Raw genomic sequence first — 27,587 nt, forward strand, 5'->3', positions numbered from 1 at the left:
AACACTCTTCATGGCACAGAAAGCGAGCAAATGGCCAAGCTGTTGAATACACACTTTGACCTGTCAATGATTTATCGTCAGACGTCTTTACTGTCACTGTCCCGCCAGCAGGAGGGTTCCCACCATCTCAGCCATCGCTGTCCAACTCACACAACTCTGTTTTTTACAGATATACATATAAAAAAGTTTTCAAAGGTACTGAACAAGCCCATTTCTATTGGAAATAAAGTACAATCGCATAAATATCTTGGATTTCTGAGTGTCTTGACCAGAGAAGCAAAGTAGGGAAAGAACAAATATCATACTGTCAGATCATTTTCCACATTTCAACTTACTTTAACTTGTTAACATGTTAAAAGTTGCTTTTCTGTCTCTGTGAACTTCATGTAAATTGTAAAATAAAAAATTATAATAATGACCAAATGTATAATATTTAAAAACACAATTGATCATGAGATCAGATTTCGAATTCCAGGTAAAAAAAATAAAATAAAATGTGCAATGTGACCACTTCATTTAACAAATTAAAAAAAAAAAAGATGACATTTGTGTAACTGTAAAGCTATGGTTGAGTTAGCTGGGACCAGCAGTCACGTGATGAAAATTCACTGGAGTGAAATGCGAGCTGGAGGATGTGAAAATAAATACAGGTTGTAAAGTTTGAAGAGTTCATTATCAGTCAGTGTGTCTTCATTTCTTCCATCTTTAGGTTTTTTTCTGATTAATGGCATCACAACTGTATTTGACACGAGACATGTTTGGGTTCTGGCAGTGTCTCTACATTATTCTGCTGTTTCCATGGCGACACGGGACACCACACTGAGGTGAAAATCTGAGTGACTAAAAATGTTTGGAGCAAAACTCCTGCAGAAACTGTTCAGGGTTCATATTCAAGGTTCATTTTGTGGAGCAACACCCACAACACAACACACCAACAGAAAAGTTCCCATATGTTTTAGACAGCTGATGTCACTTCAAATTAGTGCAATAACAGTATCAAGTCAAATGGAAATAGACAAGATGAGGAACTGCTTCTCATTAGGAGAGGTGAGTGTGATTGGATGAGCTTTAGGACATGAAGCTGCCTATTTTGAGCTTCAGCGTGACTCTTAAACCAACAGACCGACCTTAAGGCAGAGTTCCTCCCACTGGCAGTGCAGGTGCTCCACCTGCTCCTGCAGCAGCAGGACGTCGTCCGCGATGATGTACTGGGACAGATCCGTCTTCATGGTCCTCAGCTCTGTCAGGCTCTCGGCCCAGTCCTCCAGGGAGTCCTCGTTATCCTGCATACCATAACACAGCAAACGGTCAGAGACCCCTTCCACAGCTGCTCCCTAATGCCTTGCTGGCCGGACCCTCTTCTGTCTGTGGTGCTCTCTGACACTCCTTTCTCTTCATGTCTCCCCGCCCCGAAGAGAGGATTAAGGGCCGCAGACCGGGGGAGGGGTGACTGGGGAGGGGCTGGAGGGAGGGCTGGAGGATAAAGGCTCTGATGGGCTGGAGAGGATGGGCTGGGAGTCAAACCTGTTTCAAACTTGGCTTTGGGCTCCCGGGATGGAAGTGATCATTTCCTGTCAATCCTCCCTGAAGGCTGAATGTCTGTTTGTTGTCTGTCTGCTAACTCCAGACTCGTTCCCCTGCTCTTTTATACTGATTTGTGTTTGTGATGTCGACACCAGCCTCTGTGCATTTGGTCCAAATTCACAACAAAGGTCTAAAAATCTAAACAAACATTAAAGAGTGTCCCGGGGATGAGGTATTTCTGGACGTCAACCAGGAAGTTAGTGTCACCATGGGTTCCCTCGACCAAAAGCTAATGGAATTGTTACATCGGATTTTGGATTCTTGCAGAAAATAAACTGTGTCGCGAACAAACTTTTATGAGCCTTTCACAATTTGTTCAGGAAGATCTTCATCAATAATGAACAGTAGTTTTATACTTTTCAAAGCATAAATTTAAGTGTTAGATGTAGAAAGCTAATACTACATGTTATCGATGAACTACAAAAAAAGCAGAAGACAACATCAGCACAACTAGCATTGCACTTACTCTTTTTTCAGTGTGAGGGCATTTGTAGTTTTGTTAAACAACTTGTTGGCAACCGCCATTTTTAAAATAGATAAAAAAGCTAAGAAATACATGGGTGTAAAATTCTGATGTATCTTCAAAACAACTAAACATTAAAAAATATTGAACTCCTTTTAACTACAGGAATCTATTAAATAACCCAAAGACTTGGAGGTGATGGAAGCAAACGTTCAACAAAGCTACCTTACTTCAAGATTTTAGGTCTCATTCCTGTGCTCCTGTAAGATTTAAAAACAGCTGCATGTTTTTACACCTTTATTTTTTTTTTTGTATTATCTTGCTTTTCAATAAAGACAGAACTCAGTTTCACTTCCTCTCTATTTTGGGCCAGATATATTTTTGGAGCTTCATGATGTAACCACTTTTGGCCTCATTCAACTGCTCTCAAAAGGAAGTTTCCTCTTAAAACACACTTTTCAACGGTTTCAAAAAGATTCTCACCATTTTCTCAATTCTTCAATTCTGCATCCATATATTATCAGATAAAGATAAATTAGAATAATATCTTTTAGAAATTTTAGCCTGTTCCCTACCTTTTACTCACAGATACGAAAATACAAGACTACCATGAAGTTTTTGATCTGATTTGTAGCAGCAGTTGTTCCAGACATGTTCTGTACCTTGTTGCACTTCCCAGTGCTCTGCAGCTCCTCGTCATTCTCCGGCATTGACTGGTTAAGCCTGGTCTTCATGTCCTTCAGCTGCATCATGCTGTCTGCTAGTCCAGCCTCGCAGCGCTCCCAGTTCTGTGGCAAAATGAATCACACAGGTCAGACGTGGCTTCAGAAGGCTCTGCAGCATCGGGGAAGACAGTAAAGCAATCACACCCCTAATGTCTTTACTTCTAAAAACATGCGCGGTGTCATTGATTAAAGTAGATTGGATTAAGTCACTGCTCTTAGGGAAACCGTCAGATGCTACAGACAGAGGATCAGAGTTACCCATCCAGGTTGAATAAACAAAATGTCCCCTTTCGCATCAGAATTGTGTGTCCCCTCTACTGGCAGTTAATGAACATTTGAATGAACATTAGAGATGAGAGAGAAGCCAGCAGCATAATGTGCCTCCAATCTACCACGTCTTTTCTTAACAAGGCAGCATATAACCTGCACAAACTCCCCTCCACTCGGTCTGCACAGTCTACTTTAAATACTGTGGTTATTAAATAAAAAATAAACTACCAATGAGCAGAAGAGCCAAGATAGCAAAAGACTCAATCAATCTTACAAAACTGGTAGTTTAGGTGACACTGTGGCTAGCTTAGATCAGTTTTCAGCATGTAGTTAAGTAACTAGAAATAATAACATCGCCGTTTGGGTTGTCAGTCGCTGTGATAAATATCTGTTTTGAACCGTCCAAACAAGGCCTGGTTTATTTGTCACATGAAACAGCCTGTGGGCAGCGGCACTTCCTCAACCTCTCATGATGGACGGAGGGCAGACTGGATGTCAGTCTTTGTCACCTCTCCAGATATAAAATGGTATTACAAGATGAGGCGGTTCAGATATAGCCGGTTAGCATATGAGCTTCTACAGATAAGACAATTCATCTTGACGTCAAAACTGCTGGCGCTTCCCATTGTGTTAATGAACGGTACATTTTAAAACTAAACTAAGTCAAACTATATAAACGTCATAAAGCCCTTTTAACCCTCTGAGGCTCAGGCTGTTTTCTGGGTGATAGTTTACACACTGTTACACATTGCGAGCTCAGTTTTTGGGAGCAAAATAAAGGAAAAGGGTTCTGTATAATTGTGTGGCCTGAAACTATCATGATTTTTTTCTTTCAAAGAAATTTAAAAATTGTATTTACAAATTGTTTCCAAGTGCAAATAAGCGATCAATATTGGTCAAATATAGTTGTACACATATTTAACTATTTATTTCTTTTTTTGAACCCCTCTAAATGAGCTGGTTTCAATTATTCAGAGGTTTTTCACATCATCTGGCCTGTAGTTTAGACATAATTTCAATGAATTTTGGTCATGTGACCGTATGTCTCAGCTGAATCAATCATGGCGTCTCGGTTGCACCGTGGACCACAGAATTATTATTTTTAATACAAAATCTAGTTAGTGTTTCCTTTCTCTTTATTCTTTGAGCCAAAGCCAAAAGTACTGTAATTTAAAAAAAAATGATAATCAGTTAAAGTTGGGAATAATCAGCAATCAACACGACGACTGAGAGGATTTGTCATTGTTACTGGTCTTCACATAAACAATGATATGAATAGAAGTAAAAGCTTTTACTTCTATTCATATCATGAGTCTCTGGTTAAAAGTATCCTTCACAATAACCAGAATTACAAAATAAAATCAAGGCACCCTCAGAAAAGAAAACATCTCAAAGATGAACGGACAGTTCATTACTCTATTCAGACAGACACCTTTTTCTGTAATTACAAATTGTCACATTTTGTCATGGAATTTGAAATAATACAATGGGTACCTAAAGGATTTTGATAAAATTCTTGTGTGACCACATAATGACACTTTCCACTTTGAACCAAAGAGATTAAGCTCAGTGGCTGCTGACAGCAACGCTCTCCCTCTGCCAGACATTGTGACTCATCAGATCAGGTTTCAAAAATTCATTGATTTTTGTTCTTCCAGAGGAATTCAGCCTTCCATTTTCACTGACTGGAGGCTACCGATCAGATTTCACACAACTCCACCACAATTCACATGCCAGAGTTATGGTGTAATAGCTGTCCTAACGTGAGGGGATCTGCTTTGAGATTTTAAAAACGGTCTCAAATGTCTGCCTCAAAAAGTGAAAAAAAATAAAGACTAATTCCCTTTTAGAGTCTTTAATTTTTTTTTACTGAATATTCTCAGATAGCTGTGATTTGAAAGTACAGTGACACTGAATACCTTGACGATGGCCTCAGTCAGGTCCATCCTACGGCTCAGCAGGCTGTGGAGGTTCTCCCATTCCTCCTGCAGGGTTCCCAGTTCTGTCTGGAGCTGCGTCTGGGTCTCCTCATCCCCCATGGAGAAGAGCTGCCGGCCGACCTCCAGTGTGTGGATGAAGCTGCTCTGGTACCTCTGGAATAGAAGCTCTGTGTGCTAAAGAACAGATGTAAGCCAGTGAGTAGTCAAGTTATATCGTCACACACAATTAAAATAGCCTTTCATATAATCAAGAACACAAAAAGACTCAGATAGATGTTTGTCTTTTGTTGTAAACGCAATCAACAGCAGTCATTTCACTTTCTCAGATCTTAAATCAACGCTTTGTTCCTCTCTACGACCACCTGCTCTATTCAGAGCTCATCGGCCCCCTGCGGGCTTTTACAGTCTAAAGATTTTGTTTTGTAGAGAAGACCATGTGGGTTGTATCTGGATTAGTCCAGTACTGAAAAAGATGCATTGGAAAATGGCTGTATTAAAGTATATTTGAGCAGGAGAGATGCAACAGGATGTTAAAGCCTCGTGACTTCAGCAGTGGGCAAATTGGGCTGAGGATACGGAGATAAAATGAACCAAAAAGGTGCAGCAACACTCACATGGCAAATGCTGGCAGCAAAGGAACACACCTACTTTTGGGGAAGTGCTTCTATTGTCCATCGTCCCCACAGCCAGACTCCTTAGGGAGCTCAGAGCCTCAGAGACCAGCTGACGGCTAGTTAGATTGGCAATGGGAGTAGACTGAAAATTTTAGCCCACCTAACTCAAATGTCAGGATGTGGGTTTGTCCGACAATAATCCTGCTCATCCTCTATTACAGAGTCAGCCATGTCATGTTCGTGCTGTGTAATAGTGAACTGTAATGTTTCAGTTTCCTTGAATATGTTTCACCTCTTATGCAAGAGGCATGCTTCAGTTCTAAGTGACCTGGATAACCATTAGTCTTCACTGACAAAGGTCAGCAGTTGCTCATCTAGTCGACAGCTAAATTTGATTTTGCTTGCTGAAGTTACAGATATATAGACGAACAACCATTCACACTCACATTCACACCTTCGGTCAATTTAGAGTATCAATCAGCCTCGTCCCCACTTGCATGTCTTTGGACTGTGGGAAGAAGCTGGAGTACCCGGAGAGAACCCACACAGGCACAGGGAGAACATGCAGACTCCACACAGAAAGATCCCGTGTCTGAGCCAGGCCTCGAACCTGGAATCTTCTTGCTGTGAGGCGACAGTGCTAACCACTGCTCCACTGTGCCGCCAGTTTAGACAATGTGTCTGATTTCAAAGTTTCAAAGTGTCTTCACTGAAAATACTTCGTCCAAATGAATGTTTCACACAGCCCTAGTTCTATTGATGTCGGCAAAGATCATTTGGAGAGACAAGTTTTTGATGACTTAGAGGTATGCTAACATTTCCCTCCTTCTTATTTTGCTCTGAGGATGACTGACTGTAGGTGTATTGGCCAAAAATTTGCTTTCCCCAAATGAACTGCAGATTTGCCCTCGGTATTTCCTCTGTCTGTCCCACCTGGAGTTCCTGGAGAGAGCGTCGCAGCTGCTGTAAGCTGCATCTGGCGGGCCCAGCAGGGGGCAGCAGGTTCTGAGTGTCCGACAGGAACCTCTGTAGCTTCCTCAGGCTGCGGCGGTAAAGATGCCAGTTCCTCACCAAGCCCTCAATCAAGGAGCCCCTCTGGTCTGCTCGCTGCACAGCGCCTTGCCAGTGTTCCCTCAGTTGGGCCAGTTTCAGGATGAAGTCACTCCTGGAAACACAATTGAGTTCATGTTGAGCCATGCAAGACTTATTAGCTTTAATTATCCGTAGAAGGGTGATGTTCAAGTTTAAACTATCAAACCTACCAAAATAAAAGCAGGATATTAACTTTTCTATCACAAAGAGCTTGCGTTGGTTACCTGTCGTCCACCTCTCCTCGCTGCAGCAGATGAAGAGCTTCGGAGACGACTGAATGAAGGACCTGGTGGCCCATGGACAGCTCGGCCTGGAAACGCTGAAAAGCCACATTGAGTTTAACTCACATCTGTGTGTTTTGCCCTGCTTCACTGCATCACTGCATAGTATCAGTTCAGCAGAGCTTTTTGATTTTCCATCATGGATAGTACCTGGTACCAGGTGCTTCTAACAGTGTCACCTCTGTAAAGGTGCCAAGAAAGCTGAGCCAAATTTATAGGTGACATCAGAGCACTGCTGACCAGAGAGAATCTCAACTACAGCCATCATTAAACGCATAGCAGCAATTCATCAAAATAAAAAAGATGCAATCACTGCTCAAATTAACAGTCACATGACGGCAGCCTGCTGAGACCAAACACAACTGACTTGGCTGCTGCCATTGACCTGCAGCAGGAGCTCCTGTATGTGGTGGAGGGTGCCGCAGCCAGACTCACAATTCAGGGCCAGGAGGAAAGCATTGCCTTGCCTTATATTGACTTTTCTTGACTTTTGTCGTTAAAGTAATTGATGATTAACAAACAGCAGACTGGGCTACCTCACCCAAAAAAGTGTGTTTTGTGGAATACTAAGCATATGGCTGAGATAAAGATGACATGGATGTTACAGAGAGATGTGCTTGACAGTTTGTAAAAAGATGTTTTTGGACAGTGTTTGCTGTTGTAGAAGTTGTTAGCTGCAAGCTGGCTCTTACTGAATTCTGAAGTAACAAAGAAATGAAAGTGGAGTTAATAAAATGTCTGTCAGCTACGGAGATTTGAAGTACTTGAAAGACGCGTTTTTTGGATAAAACATCGCTAAAAACATCAGTGTCATGGTGAAGTCCACAGTAGAATTGATCCTTTCTCATGTGTGACATGAGGTTTGTTGCTGAAACATCCCAAAGGCATAAAATAAAGTTTAATTTGGACTGCAGCTCTGAATAAGCAGCAGACAGGGATGTTAAAAGTGACATTCAAGTATATTAAGTAACTTGTGATCTGATTACTCTGAAACAAAATGAGAGCCTTAACTGTAAAATAGTTGGCGTGGCTGTGACAACCAGGGATACCAAGTTGGGGTGGATTTTCTGGTACCAAAACAAGCCCAGTTGAGACGAGTCAAGCTGACACAAGTATAGGAAAAACCATTTGGATCAGTGTTAATCACGGCGGATACCTTGTGTGTGCAGAGCTGCTGTCGGAGGCCGACGTACGAGCCGGCCACATCTACAGTGAGGCTGTCCTCCATCCTCTGCAGGAACGACATCCAGCTCTCACACTTCTGCTCGAAGCTCTGCTGCCTCAGCCCCTCCGTCTGCAGCTCACTGCGAACACAAAGCCTACTGTCAGAACTCAACATCTCATCTAAATATTGTTTTCCTGCTCTTATATTGTTCCGGGCTCTTGAGGCACATATTTCTACTTAAATCCTGCAGCATCACATCATTATTGTACTTAAATATAACGCACTGAGCATTATTTCATAGTACACTGACTTGTAAGGGGGGGAGAATAGTGCCTTTTCCATTCCTCTTGACATGATCTTCCCACAATTTTAGCCACCACAAAGACATATTTGATCATTAAAACAGTGGCTCTTTTAGCATTAGTTCATTATTCCCACATCCCTGTGTTCAAGGAGACATTTGTTCCCCTGATCTCCTCCCTTGCTGACCTGCAGGCCTCCTCAGCTCTGGCGGACGTTTCTGCCCAGCAGCGGTTGAGGCACTGGAGGCGGCGTGCTGCAGCGTTGCCCAGCGTCAAGCTGCAGCTCAGCTCATTTAGCACATCCAGGTCAACAGACAGACCGCTCAGCTCCAAGAGGCCAGACTAGGGACATATGGTGGAATCAGATGGTCAGAGGGATCATGCGCACATGACATCCATCACAGCTCGCACACTACATACACACACAAACACACACACACTCCCCTGGCATCATTGAGTCTTCTGCTGTGTTGCTACATCTTTAGTTTTTATACACCTGGATGTGAAGTCCTGATATTGCTCAGACAAATATTCACATTTCCTTTATAACTTGTTATCCAACTCGGAAGCTCCAGAACAAAAAAGTTCATTTCTACTGAAATCAACTTAAAGAAATGATCTGCAGGACAAAATGATAAATAAAATGTCTTATAAAGATGCAGAACATGTTGTGCTGCAGATACATCCCACCTACACATAACATTATACAGACCAAAAAAACATTTTCCCCACAGACACAGAAAAATGTTATTCCCACTAACATTGTTAATCACATCTCAATCACAATATCAGTCAAAATAATTACAATTAGAATATGAATCTTTTCAAACAACATCATATTAAGTCAACCTCTGCGTGTTGAACAAGATAAAGCCACTCATTCATAAAGCCCACTTATGCTGTCTCACCTGGTCTGCTGTCCGAGCTTCCAGACGCTCCTGCCAAAGCTCCAGGTCGCTCTCCAGCGACTCCAGAACACCTCCGACCTCCTGCAGCCGCCCAAGCTCCTCCTACACCACGCATCACCATATGTGTGTTAATATGTAGGTCAGTGTGACACTTTTAGAGCATGCAGATGGCAGGTTAGGAAACATCACAGCGTCTGCTAAAGTAAGAAGGTAAATCTAAGAGGACAATCTAGATGAGATTACACTTTCAAAGTATGAGATGATGTAACCTGATGATCAATTGAATATCAACTCTGAATGATAACCTGTTTCAAACACTCACTTAAGTTTGAACACATCACATGCCTCCACATACCTCCATGACCTGAGTTCAGTTACACCTGAAAGCAGGTGTTTCATCTCAAACATGTCAAACTCTTAATGAGGCTGGAAATAGCGCAGCCGTTTCTAAACCCCACCTCCTTCATTCATGAAACTGTACCTGTAGCTGACCCAGCTTCTCTGTCAGCTTCTTAATCAGCTGAAAGATGCCGCGTGACATCAACCTGCTCTCTGATTGGACAAGAGCTGAAGTTGAGGGTTCCAGGTGGCCAATCAAATCCTTAGAGGCCTCCAGCACCTCCTCCAGGTGGGACTGCAGACTGTCAGCACATCCCAGGAGGCTCTGGGGCAGAGACAGACACAATAGTGACACACAAAACTAAAGAATCTGCAAGATGAATCAGCACAACAGGCCAGTCAACAGAAACCACATCATGTTTTAAAATAAATAGTAAATACGCAGGTGCAGTATCAACCGTTTAAGACATAGACAAGAAAGTGGCAGACATTTCGGAGGCTTTACTGAGCCTGAAATAACTTGATGATTCTATTGGGAGAAAAAGATTCTGATGCTTTATTTTTTAATGAAGTAAAATATGTGTTCAGTATCCTAAACAAATATTTCTAAAAGTCATAAATTTTTCTTGAGGAATGAAATGAACACTACAAATACTTCCAAGCCAGCCAGTCAGTTCAATCAAAAAGAATTCACTGGATATGAAAAATATTCTTTCAAGATATGTTTTGCTTTTCCATCTCTAGTTTTCAGTTTTTCTTACAAGTATGTCCAACAGTCGATAAGTGCTCATATAAAAGAAGAACCATAATCATCCTGTCATGTGAATAGCAGACACAGAAGATTGTTAAAATAAATTAAAAGTTTGCCGAATAAGTCAGATCCATGGAAACGTCACTGACAGACACATCAGATGTTGGACAAGTAGAGCTGAGTTGTTTCTGTAGAAAAGTGGAGAACAAACTTGAGCATTTTGTTGTGTTTAAGTAATGATTCTACCATTCTGTTCTGTTCCTAATGGCTACACTTTCACTTTTTCTGAAGAGTAAAAATGTGCACTTCACAATTTCACTGGGAACGATTCAAAGATTATTCAGAGATCAACCTCATACTTAATACATTTTGTGGGACTTTCTCAGGACTTTGAGGACAATTTTCAAGACCCTGTATTCTCTGAAAAGTAAAAATAAATTTGAAAATTACCACTGTTTGCTCAAATTAACAAGCTATGTTGTTGATACAAGACATTTTTCTCCATTGATCTTTTTCAAAATGTATTTCAGTCCCAACCCTCCTTAGTTATTGACCAAGAAGGTTCAGATTAATAATAAATAATATGATAATTGCTACATATCTGTTGTGCTGGCTCTGTGCTGAGTGTGGATGCTGGACCTGGAACCAACAGGTTTAGCTTGGACCAAATATCCATATTAGCTTCAGGTTCAGGCTGAGCTTAGCTAGCCTATTTAACAAGGTCTTTGAGTAAAGTGTTAAAAAAAAGAAAAAAGAATTGACTGATCTGCTGTGTCTGCTGGGCTATGACCTGTTCGGTTTATTTCCTCACCTGAAGCTGATGAATGTGGGCAGCAACCTGCTCCACCGTGTCCTGTCCGCTCGCTCTACTCAGCACAGATGCTGCATCGCTCTGCAGCGTCTGCAAACTCTGGGAGCAAGACAAGGCATGCCGGGCATAGATGTCCCAGACCTGCAGGATGCTCTGACTCCTCTGAAGCTGCTGCTCCAACGCTGCACACACCAACGTCCACCTGGGAGACACAAAGACACAGCAGGAGGAGCGTTAGTGTGTCGTAGCTGTTATGTGTAGAAGAGGATGTACTTTGCAGGGAATGAAAGAATTGTTGATTTAGAAGTTAAAGAAATATTTCCGGCTGTTCCACTTTCCACGAAAAGCAACAAATACGGTTTCAGCTGCTGTGTTCAAAGCTATTTCATGAGGTCAGCACAGAGGTCACCGTTTTAGAAGGAAGATGTATGTTTGATTATAAAGTCTAAAGGTTTGAACATCCACAGCTCAAGGGTGTAGTTGAGGTGTTTCTATTTGGAAGTCTTGCTAAAGTCCGCAGAGAGATTTCTCCTCCAAATGTGCGCATAAAGACATTTACTGTATCTCACCTGTCTTTCTGTCTGTGCAGCTGCTCAGTGAAGAGGGCGGCAGCAGCAGGACTGATGATGTCTCGGAGAGAGGAGACAGTTTGGTTTAACTCCTCCCACTCAGCCTCTGAAGCCTCCTGGTGAAGAAGCTGTTCACAAACACAAGTTGTCAGTCAAGAGTGAACCTCATATTTACCTTCAAATTAAACCAAAATGACAAAGTACTGTAATGCATTTATTGATACCTTCCATAATGACCCCTGGGAGAATTATTATCATTTAGGTTTGGATATTTTTCAAACCTGTGGTAAGTTTCAGTTCGTGAACCAACATGTATCTAATAATGACGCAGTTGTACAGGCCATTCCTTTATTGAACAGATTCGGTTTTTTTAGAGGAAAAACACTTTCTACTGAGGCAGAAGCCATCATGTTGACTCATCATAGCAGGGGTTAATTTTGTACCTGTAAAACAGTAAAAAACCCACATCAGCACCTCTTGCAGTTTGCCTCAACATTAAATAGTAATAAAGAATGTTACCTTCCATAAAACTTTGTTTTTTTTCTTTTTGTCTGCATGTTTGTTTGTTTATTGGCTTTTACCAGAGGATTTATAAGAACTTTTATTTAGTTATAGTCATGTTTCCATCAATATGCATTTATTTGCATCAATATGCATTTATTTGATTTGCTGTGATTTGTATCGATTGTATCTCGTTTGTTTTTCTCTGCTTTGTGTTGCCTCCCGGCCAGTTCGTCATTGTAAATAAGAATTGGTTCTCGATTGATTTCCTGGTTAAATAAAAGAAAAGAGATAAAATAATAACAACAATAAATAAATACATGTATTTTTGTAAAATAAAACCAGTGACACAAACATTAACTAAACCTCAATATTCTACACTTTTTGAAAAAACGAAATTTAAAACACCAGGAAAGCAATAAGGTATCTCGGAGGTGACATGGTGCAGGTCTCTACCTGGAGCCTGTGGTGAAGGTCTTGGTGCGCTGGCAGCGAGAGTTGAGGGCCACTGTGATAATCCAGAATCTGAGCGGTTCGAATTTCTTTCAGCATCAACTGATCCAGTTTCTTCTCCACACAAAGCCAAAGTTCCTGGGTGTCCATCAGCCTCCGTGTGACAGTTTGATTCTGAGAGAGAGAACAAACTCTATCAGGCAGAAAGCTCAAAAAGACAGTGGAGAGACGCTGATACCAGTTTGGCCCGTAATATTGGATGATATCAGCCAATAATTAATAAATCTGCTTTCCTCTACATGTCGCCAGATATGTGCTGTAAACATATTTTTCTTTCTTTCTTGTCTTTTTCAGAACATATTTCAGCCAAATATGCTCTTACTTATAATAATTAGTCCCCTGGGAAGTTCATTATTTCTATCGATTCATGTCACTGTGGACAATAATCTTTATTTGTCATGGTTTGCAGTTTTCACCACTGGTTTCTCCAAGTCACCCTGAACGCATCACCTCTCACTCCCTCAGCCAACCTCCTCTGCCAATCAGTCTCTATCACCTGCACCTGTCCCTAAGCTATATAGGTCTCCCTCTCCCTTTGTTCTCTGCCAGATTGTGATGCTCGATGCTAAACTCTCCAGCGTTTTCTCTTGGACTGACTTCCCGGCTTCGACCCCGCCTGCTTCGACTACTCCCCCGTCTCAGCCCTGGTAACCACTTCTGCCTTGGTTCACTGCAAGACTGCCTCTGTTTTTGCCTGCCTGATATTGTGGTTACGTTCCTGTGGAAGACGTCTCCAGTTGACCTGTTAGCCCCAGAGCTAATCCCCCATATTCCTGTTGACATTGTTACGACTCAAACCAGCCTGGTCATTCCCCTCCCTCAACGCTCACCCAACTGCCATTTGAAGGAAGAACTCAGTTACCATTGCCTTTTTTTTGTTGAGCTAAATTCCCGGCATCCTCAGAACAAAGTTCATTACCGATTCTACTCCTGTTTCTAAGTGTGTTGCATTTGGGTCCATAACCCCCACCGTTTCAGTACAATCTGGCCAAACATGGACCCAGCACGCACTTCCCCTGCCCAAAATCGTTTTGAAATCATTGAAGGGGTCCTCCAGCAACATGAGGCCCTCATGGCATCTGCCTCAGCTGAGGCCAGACAGGCCGCAGCCTCGCAAGAACAGGCTATTGTCTCTTTGGCTAACCAAGTGCAGCAATTAACTGCAACTGTCGCCCAATTAACCCCTGTTAGCTCTGCCTCTGCCTCTGCCCCTGCCCCTGCTCCACCAGCAACCCCCGTTCTGGCCCCCGGACCAGTTTCTGAGCCAAGTATTGGAGCCCCTGAACGTTATGCCGGTGAGCCTGAAGGTTGTAACCCGTTCCTGACAAACTGCACCATCTTTTTTGCATTGCAACCTCTCACCTTTGCTTCTGAACAAGCTAAAGTAGCTTTTACCATTAATCAGCTAACAGGGAGAGCGAGGCTGTGGGGCACCGCTGAGTGGGATAAACAGACTCCGGCCTGTACTTCATTTGAGTCATTTGCTTCTGAACTACGCAAAGTATTTGGGCAGGGTGTCCATTCAACTGACGCATGGGGCCTCCTGAGTCTGTCAGAAAGGTCAGTCCGTGTTTGATTTTTCTATTGATTTCCGCACTAAGGCCCGTGCTAGTGGCTGGAATGGGAGTGCTCTTCGTGATGCTTTTCTGCATGGGCTGGCTGATTACATCAAGGATGAACTTGTGTTTTACCCCCTACCCCTTTCTCTCGATGATGTCATTGCTCTTGCTATAAACATTGACCTTCATATCCAGGCTCACAGGAGAGAGAAGCAAAAGACACCTCCAGCTCATGCATCTGCTCATGCATCACGAGGGTCTGCTTCCAACTTGGCCCACTCTACAGCCACTCCTGAGCCCTTAACCTACAACCTTGAACCCATGCAGTTGGGCCGCACCAGTCTGTCCCCTGAGGAACGAGAGCGGCGCCGCAAGTCGAATCTCTGTCTGTACTGTGGTCGACCAGGCCACTTCATCTCACACTGTCCAGTAAAAGGGAGGGCTCATCAGTAGTGGAGGAGTTACTGGTGAGTCCATCCTCTTTAAAAGCCTCCTCTGTTTTTGATCATCCCTTGTTTGTAGCCAAGCTCCTTCAGCCTGAGATCTCTCAAGTCCTGTCCACATTTATTGATTTGGGAGCAGATGCTAATATAATTGACAAGGAGTTAGCTCTTCAGCTGGGAATTAGTTTGTCACCCCTTCCTTGTTCTGTGCCTGCCCGGGCTCTGGATGGTCATCTGCTGGGGATGGTCACTCATCAGACCATACCAGTCCGCTTACTCATGTCTGGAAATCACCACGAAACCATCCAGTTTTATGTCCTGCCCTCACCTCGCCTCCCTCTTATACTGGGCTACCCATGACATCGCCACCATAACCCTCATATTGACTGGTCGGCAGGGGTCATCCGTGGTTGGAGTTCCGCCTGCCATCAGGTCTGCCTGAAGCAGGTGGCTGCACTGCTCCACTCTCCACCTCCCTGTGGCCAGCCCGATCTCTCTGGGGTCCCAGCCCAGTATCATGACCTTTGTGAGGTTTTCAGCAAGGTTAAGGCCATGTCTCTACCCCCTCATCGTCCCTATGATTGCGCCATTGACCTTCTGCTGGGCACCACCCCTCCCAAGGGGTGCCTCTACTCCCTTTCTGGCCCTGAAAGGGGGGCCATGGAGGCCTACATCAAGGACTCCCTGGCAGCTGGTATCATTCGACCATCTTCATCCCCTGCTGGTGCTGGCTTCTTTTTTGTGGAAAAGGACAAAACCCTCAGACCTTGCATCGATTACAGAGGCCTCAATGATATAACCGTAAAGAACAGGTACCCTTTGCCACTCATGTCATCGGCTTTCGAAATACTCCAGGGGGCCAGTGTCTTCACTAAATTGGATCTACGCAACGCATACCATTTGGTCCGCATCAGGGAGGGGGATGAGTGGAAAACAGCGTTCAACACCCCCACAGGCCATTATGAGTATCTTGTCATGCCTTTTGGTTTAACTAATGCCCCTGCTGTCTTCCAGGCTTTAGTTAATGATGTCCTGAGAGATATGCTGAACCACTCTGTTTTCGTTTATCTAGACGATATTTTGATTTTCTCCAAGTCTATGGAGGAGCATGTTCATCATGTAAGGGCAGTCTTGCAACGGCTTCTGGTAAATTCCTTGTTTGTCAAAGCTGAGAAGTGAGTTCCATGAATCCTCGGTCACCTTCCTTGGGTACATTGTGGCTCAGGGTAGTCTACAAATGGACCCTGACAAGATTTCAGCTGTAACAGCCTGGCCCGCCCCTGAGAATCAAAAGCAGCTACAGCGCTTCCTGTGTTTTGCTAACTATTATTGCCGTTTCATTCGTGGTTACAGCACGGTAGTGTCCCCCCTCACAGCCCTTACTTCATCCAAAATCCCATTCTCCTGGACTCCTGCAGCCAATAGGGCTTTTGAAACTTTAAAGGCACGCTTCACCACCGCTCCCATTCTGCATGTCCCTGACCCTGAAAGACAGTTTGTGGTTGAAGTGGATGCCTCTGATGTTGGAGTGGGGGCTGTGTTGTCTCAACGCTCAGCATCTGACCAAAAGCTCCACCCATGTGCCTTCTTCTCTCGCCGACTGACCCCTGCAGAACAAAACTACGACATTGGTAACAGAGAATTGCTAGCAGTAAAACTAGCTTTGGAGGAATGGTGGCATTGGCTGGAGGGAACCAAGGTTCCATTCCTTGTCTGGACAGATCATAAGAACCTAGAGGACATCAGCACAGCCAAACGCTTAAATTCACGTCAAGCCCGCTGGTCACTCTTTTTTACACTCTTCAACTTTTCTCTCTCCTACCGCCCAGGGTCCAGAAATGTCAAGCCCGATGCTCTGTCCCGCCAATTTTCAAAAGAAAATTCCCCTGTTGAGGCCGCCCCTCTTCTGCCCCCTTCCTGTCTTGTTGCCTCCCTTTCTTGGGGCATTGAAGAGAGTCAAAGCCGCTTCAGTCAACCAACCTTGACCAAGTGCTTGCCCCCCTGATCGTCTTTTTGTACCCGCTACATTAAGGTCAGAGGTTTTACAGTGGTCACATGCATCCAAGCTCACCTGTCACCCTGGGGCACACAGAACCAAGGAGTTCCTGTCTCGACGGTTCTGGTGGCCCACTATGGATGAGGATGTGCGTGAGTTTGTCAAAGCCTGTCCTATTTGTAATCAACACAAACCATCTCATCAAGCTCCTGCTGGTCACCTTCATCCACTCCCCATACCCCATCGGCCCTGGTCACATATATCCCTGGATTTTGTAACTGGTCTTCCTCCCTCTGAAGGTAACACCACCGTCCTCACCATAGTTGATAGGTTCAGTAAGATGGCACATTTCATTTCCCTTCCCAAACTCCCTGCTGCTAAAGAGACTGCTGAACTTCTCCTTCAGCATGTTGTTCGCATTCACGGAATCCCTGCCGATGTAGTTTCTGATCGAGGCCCCCAGTTCACATCGATTTTTTGGCGAGAGTTCTGTAGTTTGTTGGGGGCCTCTGTTAGCCTGTCCTCTGGTTTCCACCCACCCCCAGTCTAGTGGCCAAACTGAACGAAAGAACCAAGATATGGAAACCACTCTCCGCTGCCTGGTGTCATCAAATCCCTCCTCCTGGTCTAAACAATTGGTTTGGGTAGAATATGCCCACAACACCCTGGTCAGTTCAGCCACCGGTCTCTCCCCTTTTCAATGTTCGTATGGGTATCAGCCTCCTCTGTTCCCTGCCCTTGAAAAAGAGGCTTCCTGCCCTTCTGTGACCACTTTCATTCAGCGCTGCCAACGCACCTGGACACAAGCCCGCAATTCCCTCCAACGCTCGGCTGATTGCTACTCCACTTCTGCCAACCGTCATCGCTCACGAGCCCCTGCTTACCGGGTTGGACAAAAGGTTTGGCTTTCCACCAAAGACCTGCCCCTCCATGTCGAATCCAATAAGTTGGCACCCAGGTTCATTGGTCCATTCCCCATCGAAAGAATAATAAACCCCGTAGCAGTGAGACTTAAGCTCCCTCGGTCTATGCGCATTCATCCCACCTTCCATGTTTCCAAAATCAAGCCTGCTCCAGAAAGTCCCTTGGTGCCTCCAACCCCTCCTCCTCCTCCTCGCATCGTTGAAGGCGGCCCTGTGTATGCTGTCCGACGCCTCCTTCGTTCTCGCCGCCGAGGGCGAGGCATACAATATTTGGTTGACTGGGACGGTTATGGCCCAGAAGAAAGGTCTTGGGTTCCTGCCTCTTTTGTTGACCCTCAACTCATTGCTGACTTTCACCAGAAGAACCCTGATCAGCCCTCTCTCACTTCCACCACAGTTAACTCTCGTCGAGCTGTCCTCTCAACAGCATCACCCTTTTTCCCCAGTGCCACGTGATGGAGAGGAGGAGGAAACTCGGGACAATCAGGAGACTCTGAACGCTCAGGATGACATGGATTGGACGGATGTTCCGAATGATCAGAATGGCTCTTGCCTGGACTCCCTCCCACCCCACCCCTGACGTGGAATGGTCTGCTTCTCCTGAGTTCTAGCCCTCCACCTGTTTCCCCCTCCTCCCTCCCTCCCCTGTTTTGGGATGTTTCATTATTTGTTTAAACTGTAAATTACTCTCCCTCCATTGCATCTTTGTCATGGGTTTTTAATGATAGCATTTGTGGGGTCGTTGCAAAAAACAACAAAAAAACACCCAAAACAAAAACAAACAGTCACATAGTAATTTTTTCACTCCCAAATATTAGTATCAGGAGTAGCTACAAAAAAAACCTGTATCTGTCATGAATATTCACTCCTTCATTTGCGCTGGTTGCATGATTTCCACAAATAAACCGAAGAGTAAATGAGAAGAAGCCCAATGTTCACTTTATACATTCAACTCTTAACATTTCCTTGGGTCACTTGCCTGCTGTGCCAGAGTCGCGCAGGTCTTGACGGCTTCTTCCGTCTGACGCTGGAAATCACGGCTGCTGTTTCGACCTCCACTGCCATGTTGGTCTTGTAACTGCTGAAGAGCCAGAGATTTCAGCTGGATCTTCCCCTCCAGCTCCTGATACACAAACACAACAAGGACACAAGCATTTCAATTTCAGAATTCATTCATTTTATGTATTATCAAAAATACATGTTTTTGAGCCCATTTTTCTGATAACTACCGTGTTGAGCCAGAGAAGAACAGGGCAAAAACATTTTTTCTACTAAAAAATATTTCTCTTTATTTTAAGGATATATGCATCATACTAAAATTAATGTGTATGTATCAAACATTTTTTAAAAATAGGGCAGAATTTTATTTTTCATGAAAAATGATCCCATCAGTCCTGACAAACAGTGCAGGAATGTTATTGTCTAATGAAAAGATATTTAATAAATGCAGACCTATATGTCATTAATTCAGAAAAACAGGGCTGAAATTATTTTTCCATTATAAATGATTACATTAATTCCTTGGACCAGGTGCATTTTTTTTCTGACATGAATGCAATATGCTTCCATAGGAAAGAAACCAGAAATAACAATTAAAAAGTACAAAATGTCAAGTAAACACCACAAAATGTATGTTGCTGTCGTATGATGATGTATGACCTCGCAGGTGTCGATGCTCCTCTGCAGCTCTGTCAGGCTGCGGGGGTTCTGAGCTGAGTCCATCCAAAGCTTCTGATCCGCCATCCAACTTTTGATCTGCTGCAGACAAAGCGCCCGCTCTGTCCTGCTCCTCTGCGCTTGCTCCACCTCCTGAATCTGACTCCAAACACCACCAACACGTCACACATATTTCTCCTCGATGATCGCAATATGATAATGATCATAAGATGGTAAGATGATGGTAAGAGTAATATACGCTAACAATGCTAATGGGGCTAACATGCATTTGTTCCTAGTGGATCTTTCTTGTGACAATAACAATGGTAAGGCATGCCCTCTTGTTCTAACAAAATAAACTACAAAAGCAAAATGTGTTCATAAACAGCAATATGTTCTCCTTTTGCTACTGGTGCTATCCTTGTTCCAAAAAATATTTTGGGCCTAACGAACACCTGGATGCGGGGCTGCACGGTGGTGCAGTGGTTAGCGCTGTGGCCTCACAGCAAGAAGATTGTGGAGTCCCGGCTCGGGCGTGGGATCTTTCTGTGTGGAGTTTGCATGTTCTCCCCGTGCTAGCGTGGGTTCTCTCCGGCTTCCTCCCACAGTCCAAAGACATGCAATTTGGGGACTAGGTTGATTGGATTCTCTAAATTGACTGTAGGTGTGACTGTGAGTGTGAATGGTTGTTTGTCTCTATATGTTGGCCCTGTGATGGACTGGCGACCTGTCCAGGGTGAACCCCGCCTCTCGCCCGTAGATGTTGGGATAGGCTCCAGCCCCCCTGCGACCCTTACTAGTAAGGAATAAGCGGAAGATGACGATGACGAACACCTGGATGCATATCAGCAGTCTCCAGTGTGATGCCTCTAATGAGACAGGCACCCTGGATGGCATCACCCTGGCCCCCAGCACTACCGTGAGGAACCTAGGAGTTCTCTTTGATCAGGATCTGTCCTTTAACTCCCACATTAAGCAACTCTCCAGGACTGCTTTCTTTCATTTACGTAACATCGCTAAGATCAGACACATCCTGTCTCAAAAAGATGCTGAAAAACTAGTCCATGGTTTTGTCACTTCCAGGCTGGATTACTGCCATTCCATCCTATCAGGCTGCACCAGTGGGTCCCTTAAGACTCTCCAGCTGGTCCAGAACGCTGCTGCTCGTGTGTTGACTAAAACTGGTAGAAGAGACCATGTCTCTCCTGGACTGCTTCTCTGCATTGGCTCCCTGTCAAATTCAGAATAGAATTCAAAATTCTCCTTCTAACATACAAAGTCCTCAACAGTCAGGCTCCTTCATACCTGACAGAGCTCATAGTCCCCTATTACCCAGCTAGAACCCTTCGCTCCCAGGATGAAGGGTTACTGGTGGTTCCTAGAGTTTCTAAAAGTAGAATGGGAGCCAGAGCCTTCAGCTATCAGGCTCCCCTCCTATGGAACCGTCTCCCAGTTTCGGTGTGGGATGCAGACACCCTCTCCACCTTTAAGAGCAGACTTAAGACCTTCCTTTTTGATCAGGCTTATAGTTGGGCTGCTTAGGCTGGCCCTTAGATATGCTGCTATAGGCTTAGACTTCCAGGGGATCTCCCATTGTACACTGGGCTTCTCTCTCCTCCTCTCTTCCCTCTGTGTCCTCCTGTATGTGTCATATATAAATCATACCCATATGAGTTCTTTTCCTGAGCCTGCGGGCTCCCCTCATCCTAGATCCAGGGTGCTGCTGGAGGAGGCTGCAGACCTGAAGAGGCTCAAGCTGCCACCCGTAGCTCCACCTGCTCACGTCCCCGTCTGTCCATCAGTCTCTTCCCTTTCTCTCTCTCTTTATCTCTGTTTCTCTCTCTCTTTCCTTCTGAATATCTATCTTCCTCCATTATCTGTCTTTATCTCTGTCCTGTTCTCCTTCCCTCTTTCCCCCCCAACCAGTCAAAGCAGAAGGCCGTCCACATTGAGCCTGGATCTGCTCAACATTCCTGCCTGTTAAAAGGAAGGTTTTCGTCGCTATTGTTGCCTGATGTGCTTGCTGATGGAGAATTGTTGGGTGTAAATTCATTGAAGGCGTGTGTTACTAGACCTGCTCTACTTGGAAAGTGTCATGAGATAACTTTTGTTGTGATTTGGCGCTATACAAATAAAACTGACTTGACTTGACTTGACAAATGAAACCTCTACTAGCTACTCCAGCAAATAGACCCACCCTTCGAAACGACAAGACATTATCTAGCCACTGTTCAGGCAACAAGCAAACTTGAGCAGATGTTTCCTTGAGATTGGGGCAAAATGGAATCCTTGGTTGATATCTTTAAAAATAGCTGTTACTGCTACTCTCACTGTTTCCTATTGAGGTTTGTCTCAGTTGTCTTAAGAATTACAGCAGATACTGCACATGAATTCACATTGTGCGTCTGATTGGAAATAATTCGAAAATAAGTCCCAAATTATTGACATCGGTTGTAAGTATTCTGACCTGAGAGTTGAGGGTTTCCTGTAAGGTAAGCCAGTGGTAGCTCAGTTGTCCCTGCTCCTCAGTAAACTGGTTGTGTTCACAGCGCCCCCTCTGTCCTTCCTCGGTATTACATGTTTCTAGTGGATGATACATCACGTAGTCTAACGTGGCCTGATGAGTGGACATCTCACTCTGACACTCCTGAGAACAAATGTACAGACAAACAAGAAGTAAAACACAATTTACTGTGAATAAAAATTATTGAAAATTTAGAGTATTAATTGCGTTAGGTAAATGAGACCAACAGGTGACTTGTTGTGCCACATGTTCTACCTTGCAGTATTTCCGGAGCTGATTGACTTCAGTGTCAGTGGAGTTTTGGAGGATACGTTTGCGATGCTCCTCCAGCCGGGACCCAGTGACTGTCACCCAGGCCTGCAGCTCCAGTAGCGCCCCCTGCTGGGTCACTGTTTCCATCCACCACTGAGGAGGAGGACAGGAAGAAAGAGAAAAGGATGAGAGGGACAGCGGTCAGACGAAAAATGCTGTCATTTCAAAATCTGTTATATTATCAAAGTATGAACAACTGCATCTTTGTAAACAAGTTAGATAAATATACTTAAACACATCTTTCCACAAGATAGCAAACAAACTAATTTGCTGAAAACTGAATTAAAAAAAATCATAAAATGAAAACCTTAAAATTTTTCATTTGTAGTCCATGCATAATTGTGATTAGCACAGCTGTGTGTTGGCAAATTTTCTATTATTATACCCACTGTATTGGTTGTATCTTGACATCAATTTGTTTATTTCTATCTTTACAATGTATATTTCTCAATTAAGAGCGTATACATGTCACCATTCACTGAAGACATTCAAATTTTTTTTGCCCTGTATTCAAATATGAAAATGTTTATGTAAATTATTTATTCTCATGGGAGAACTTTGAAGTGTGACTTCAATTTTCCCTTTGATTGAAATTAAAACGGCTTACAGAGTAAAGACGGCAAATTTAATGGAAAAAATAAGAACTAGAGAACAAAGAAAGACCAGAGACGAATGAAAAAAATGATGGATTAGGATGCATAAGAGTTGACAGAATTGGACGAAAGAAAGGGAGCGGAGGGCAACAGAAAATAACAAGCAGGAAAAGGGAAGCTGTCATGTAATAAAATGGGACAGAGAGGCAGAATGAGAACATAGAAGAAGAATACTGGAATAGTGGGGTGAGTTGAGAAAGGCGCAGAATGGTTTCGCACCAATAAGAGCGAGGAGAGCCCTCGGGATGGCTTTGTGCTGCTCAGCGGGGAGGTTTAAAACTAATTGGTGACAAGAAGACTGTTGCATGTTTTTCAAAATACCAAACTGCTCCATACTATGCATGTGGGCGGAGAGATGCTGATTTCAGGTTCTGACATTTAGAAACACACAAGGAAACTGGTCTCGAGTCCGTGTTATTCTGTCTGATGTAGAAACCTACATATGATGTTTTTCGTCTTGTTTCCTGTTTGTCTCAAACGCTTTCTTCACTTGTAAGTAAAATATACTGCAGAAAGAAACTGGAAACCTTCTTGCCGTGAGGTGATACTGCGAACATATTAACGACAGTGACTAAAAAAGTCACTAAACTTTATTTCCTAAAGTAAAAATCGAATTCCAAAATATTGCTCTAATAACAGAGTTAAACATACTTCACCCATTTCATCAGAAGCCATCCAATTATGGGCTAAAACATCCACAGTTACCTTCAACAGAAGAGGGCCACCATGTTTGGTGCTGTAAATTTCATCAGGTTAAAACTCTGAAAATAGTTTCTGACAAATAATTTCCACGTTCGACTCGTTCAATTCATTGTTCTAAACTCAGAGTTTGATTTTTCTTGGCTTCTGAGTTGTCTTGAACACAGCAGCACAATACTTCAACTAGCAACATACCAGTGGTTTTACAAAGGCGCATGACATTTGCTCCCCCTGTCCGCCGGAGTCATTTATTACAGTATATCCAACCAAGAGGGAGACAAAATACACTTAGTTTATTACATACATACATACATACATTCCCAATCCTACCCAGTAGCACGCCGAAACATCAACTGTGATAGTACTGTGAGAGCAGATAGTCGGGTAATATTTGTAGAGTCTGGGCTAAGACACAGCAAGAATCAGTGGCAGTGTAAGACCTTGGACGCGGTGACCATTGAAAAAAACGATATGATGTATTCTGATCCCAGCGTTAAACAGCTACAAATTCAATAACTGACGCACCCTCAGAAGATCCAGTGGCTTTTATTTACCCAGGAGAGGTCAAGACTGCTCACCTTGTGCAGAGCTTGTTGAACGACAGGAACATCCTCCAGCAGACTGGACCATTCCAGCTCCACCTGTCTGAGCTGGGTCCTGATGGAGCAGAGGTCCTGTTCTGAAGTACCTCCTCCCTCTGGATCTTTATCAGAGTCTTCATCTGCTTCCCTCAGCTCGGCTAGCCGGCCTCCAACACCCATCACCATGACTTTTAGTCCAGATTTGTCCTCCAACTCCTTGATCAGTGTCTGACAGTTCAGAATTTCTTTTAGATTTTTCCTCCACAGTTAAAAAGGGGCAATAATATTTTTTTTTCTCATACTGGACACAAACACTTTGAGGATAACTTGATCTTGTAAGGATTGATTAACTTCAGCTATTATGTTCTCTGTAGGTCAGTGTCAGTGAGTGAATGCAGTACCCAAGGGGAATTTCTTTGGCATAAATGTCAACTGGTACCAAAGGATGAATAAAAAAGTTTTTGTGGTCAAAGGTAAAAGGTCAACTCAGGAACACCTTGAGGGAATTTCTTCAAAGATAATACAAATGCCCACTGGGGCTAGAAGATGAACTGTAAGGATTTTGCTGGTAAAAGGTTGAGCTAATTACGACAGGCACATTCATCTACTTATAAATTTGTATTTTTGGCACAAGGTCACATCTCTTGTGTCTGCGAACTCACCACAAACTGGTTGTAGTACTCGCGTCTCTGCTTGTGATCTGCATCATTATTGGCAGAGACAGGGAGTCGACTCCATCTGTCAATCATCTCTCTTGCGCCGCCCATCCAGCCAGTCAGTAGAGCCAAGTCACGAACAAACCTATTTATTGGTGAAAAAGTGCAAATGTTCTTTGAAGAAATAACAACACTTGTGACACAACACTTAACATTCCTCATTTAAATGTAACTTTACAATCATTTGTTATTCATCTGTCACCTGCTCCTCAGCATCATCTCCCTCTCATCACTGGCACTTTCTTGCTTTGCTCTCCTGTGCAGAGCTCTCCAGCGTGCCTCCAGTTCACTATTGGCCACACCCACTCCTCTACAGCCCGCCCTCTGCAGTTTGAGCCCCACTTCCAATGTCCGAAGGAGCCGCGCCATGTTACCCTCAAGGACGCCAACTAGCTCCTGACCAAAAAACACAACTTTATGTCACAACATTCTAAAACGGATCACATTGATCTCACTGATCCACGAACACACACCATGAGTTTCCTATAAAAAGAAAGATACGGAAAAATTAAAAAAAACATATATGACATTCATATGACATATCAACCAGTTGATCTTCGATAGACACTGGCAGTGCTTTTGGATTAATAAACCTCCAAGATACACCACGACTGAAAAAACAATATTGCTGTCCCGTTCCACAAATGTCCTCTGGAACTGTGTCTGACTGCACTCTGAATATCACTGCTGGGAACTGTAAAGTCCTGTAAACAAACTCAAAACACTCCAAAACCATCAACATTTTAAATGCATATTGATGGAGGGAAGGGAGGAACATCAAAACATTTCAAGTCAACATGTCAGGGTTGGGAGAGGGTGGCTTTGTGTTTTGGATCTGTGTACTATGCGTACTGTGGTAGGTCACAATGCAATTTGACAAGATCTATGAAAGGTATCACAAAGTTTTAGTCTGTTGTTCTGTTATTTATGTTTATGGCTGTTATTTCAAAAACCCTTCAAGGAATAAGCATTGGAATTTAGCAGTTGCTAACAAGGCTGTGATGCATGAAATGCTAGTTTGCTGGGCAATTTCTCTTGTGAATCTGATTCTGTCCCTGTCAGATGAACGTGACATGTTATGACAGCTGCTTCCAACTTAGATCGTTAGTATCCTACGTAACGACATCCTGAAGACAACTCGTACCTCTCGTCACTTTTTCCACAAAATGACAAACAAACAACTTTGCAAAAGCTTGTTTTCTGAATGGAGTTCAGATTTGCTCAGCTAGGAAGACAGATTAGTCAATGGATTTGAGTAAATCCAGTCTTTCACTATTGACATCATGGGTGATGTTGAATTGAGGATTGTGTAAAATACATTTTAGTCCTCATCTTTCTGGTTTAACAGCACAATAGTGTGTTGCAATTTATGCTTTTATGGTGATATGACGGATGATTTGAGCAGGCTACATGCTGGAAGAGAGAGAAAACTGGAGCATCCACCCTGGTGTTATGTTTCCATCACTGTCAATCTGAGATGGAGCCAAAAAATACCTGGGAATTAATGTAGATTGTGCCTTTTTGGTATGTTAATAGGTTTTTTTGTGTGAAAAGGAATTGAGAAAGCCTCCAAAGCTCATGGTAATGTCTTGCTCATTATCTTCAGCCAGTTCACTTGGCATGTAATGTGCTGTATTTGTATTCTAGCATGGAGGTTAGCAAGCTTGTTGAACCTGTAAATGTAAAACTAAATCTGACAATCTGGGTCACCTTAAAATGACTCCTGTCAGAACTCCAGCTTCTCCTCATCTCCTTCACAACACAACTTTGGTTGACAACTGAATGAGTGACACATAGTCAATTCCACATGAATGAGAGACCCAATCCAACAGCGCTGCAATAGGGAATATGAAGTCAAATTAATTCTAGTTGGAGGTCTCTGCTTGGCTAATAACTGACATAAAAGCCAAGCAGGAACATCCTGTACCCCTACAGAAAACAACCCATTCGCTTATATTTAATTGAGCCAATTAGGTTTTGAGTGCAATACACAAAGTGCAGCGTGGAGAGTGCACCCAACAGACTCCAAACGAGCAGAACAGAACAAGGGAAATGGGCTCTGGCCTGCTGCCTGTCTGAATAATCCCCTGACGGTCAGAAGGAACACACGTATTCATAAAATTACCTGGTAGACAGACAGTCTCTCGGATATCTGTTGCTCCGAATCCCCCCTCGTGCGCATCTTGGGAAATGAAGTCTCGATTTGTCTCAGCAGGGTGTCCAACCAGGCGTTGTCCTCCTCCCACCGTGACCACATCTGATGGAGATATGAGCAAAGGTATCATTTCACTGAATCGCCGTTTAATGATTCCTCTCATTTCTGGTTGCTTCCGCTGCCTTCACATGGAACTGGTGTGCTTGTGTGCATGGGAAGTCGTGTACACTTTCTGAGACTTAAACTCAGGTTAAGCTAAATACAAGCAGAATGACCCTGATCCCATTGTGAGTAAACGAGTTGCCTTTCTTTTTTTCTTTTTGTTTCAGTGTTGCAAACACAGTGTTTCCATGGTTTCTCTTTAATGTATTTTGCTCCAGGTTGTTTTTCAAATAACATTATGAATGTGTTGATGGAACACAGAGGGGTTGAATTCACAGCCGAGATGATGAAAAGTTTAAAAAGTTACTGGGGAAAGCAGGCCGAAAAATGGCTGTATTCAACCGAGATTGTGTTTACATCTATGTTGATCGGATCCGATA

General features: G+C 43.5%; 1 protein-coding gene across 1 annotated transcript in view; it reads right to left on the minus strand.

Moving 5' to 3' along the window:
- The window catches only part of syne2b (spectrin repeat containing, nuclear envelope 2b), a 157,292-nt gene that overhangs the window by 32,524 nt on the left and 97,181 nt on the right, over positions 1 to 27,587 (minus strand). The window contains exons 91-110 of the mRNA XM_086183457.1: positions 27,016 to 27,147; positions 25,093 to 25,286; positions 24,837 to 24,975; positions 24,172 to 24,402; positions 22,185 to 22,334; positions 21,873 to 22,052; positions 19,409 to 19,564; positions 18,729 to 18,872; positions 12,772 to 12,942; positions 11,815 to 11,942; positions 11,246 to 11,447; positions 9,826 to 10,008; positions 9,345 to 9,446; positions 8,624 to 8,778; positions 8,126 to 8,273; positions 6,913 to 7,007; positions 6,530 to 6,761; positions 4,962 to 5,156; positions 2,710 to 2,835; positions 1,128 to 1,283 (exon numbers count right to left, since the gene is read on the minus strand). Coding sequence (XP_086039583.1) covers positions 1,128 to 1,283; positions 2,710 to 2,835; positions 4,962 to 5,156; positions 6,530 to 6,761; positions 6,913 to 7,007; positions 8,126 to 8,273; positions 8,624 to 8,778; positions 9,345 to 9,446; positions 9,826 to 10,008; positions 11,246 to 11,447; positions 11,815 to 11,942; positions 12,772 to 12,942; positions 18,729 to 18,872; positions 19,409 to 19,564; positions 21,873 to 22,052; positions 22,185 to 22,334; positions 24,172 to 24,402; positions 24,837 to 24,975; positions 25,093 to 25,286; positions 27,016 to 27,147 — 3,219 coding nt within the window. The remainder of the gene's footprint in view (positions 1 to 1,127; positions 1,284 to 2,709; positions 2,836 to 4,961; positions 5,157 to 6,529; positions 6,762 to 6,912; positions 7,008 to 8,125; positions 8,274 to 8,623; positions 8,779 to 9,344; positions 9,447 to 9,825; positions 10,009 to 11,245; positions 11,448 to 11,814; positions 11,943 to 12,771; positions 12,943 to 18,728; positions 18,873 to 19,408; positions 19,565 to 21,872; positions 22,053 to 22,184; positions 22,335 to 24,171; positions 24,403 to 24,836; positions 24,976 to 25,092; positions 25,287 to 27,015; positions 27,148 to 27,587) is intronic.

Source organism: Aulostomus chinensis, chromosome 17, assembly GCF_037954235.1.
Source record: "Aulostomus chinensis isolate RoL2024-O1b breed Wild chromosome 17, RoL_Achi_v1.0, whole genome shotgun sequence".
NCBI classification, from domain to species: Eukaryota; Metazoa; Chordata; class Actinopteri; order Syngnathiformes; family Aulostomidae; genus Aulostomus; species Aulostomus chinensis.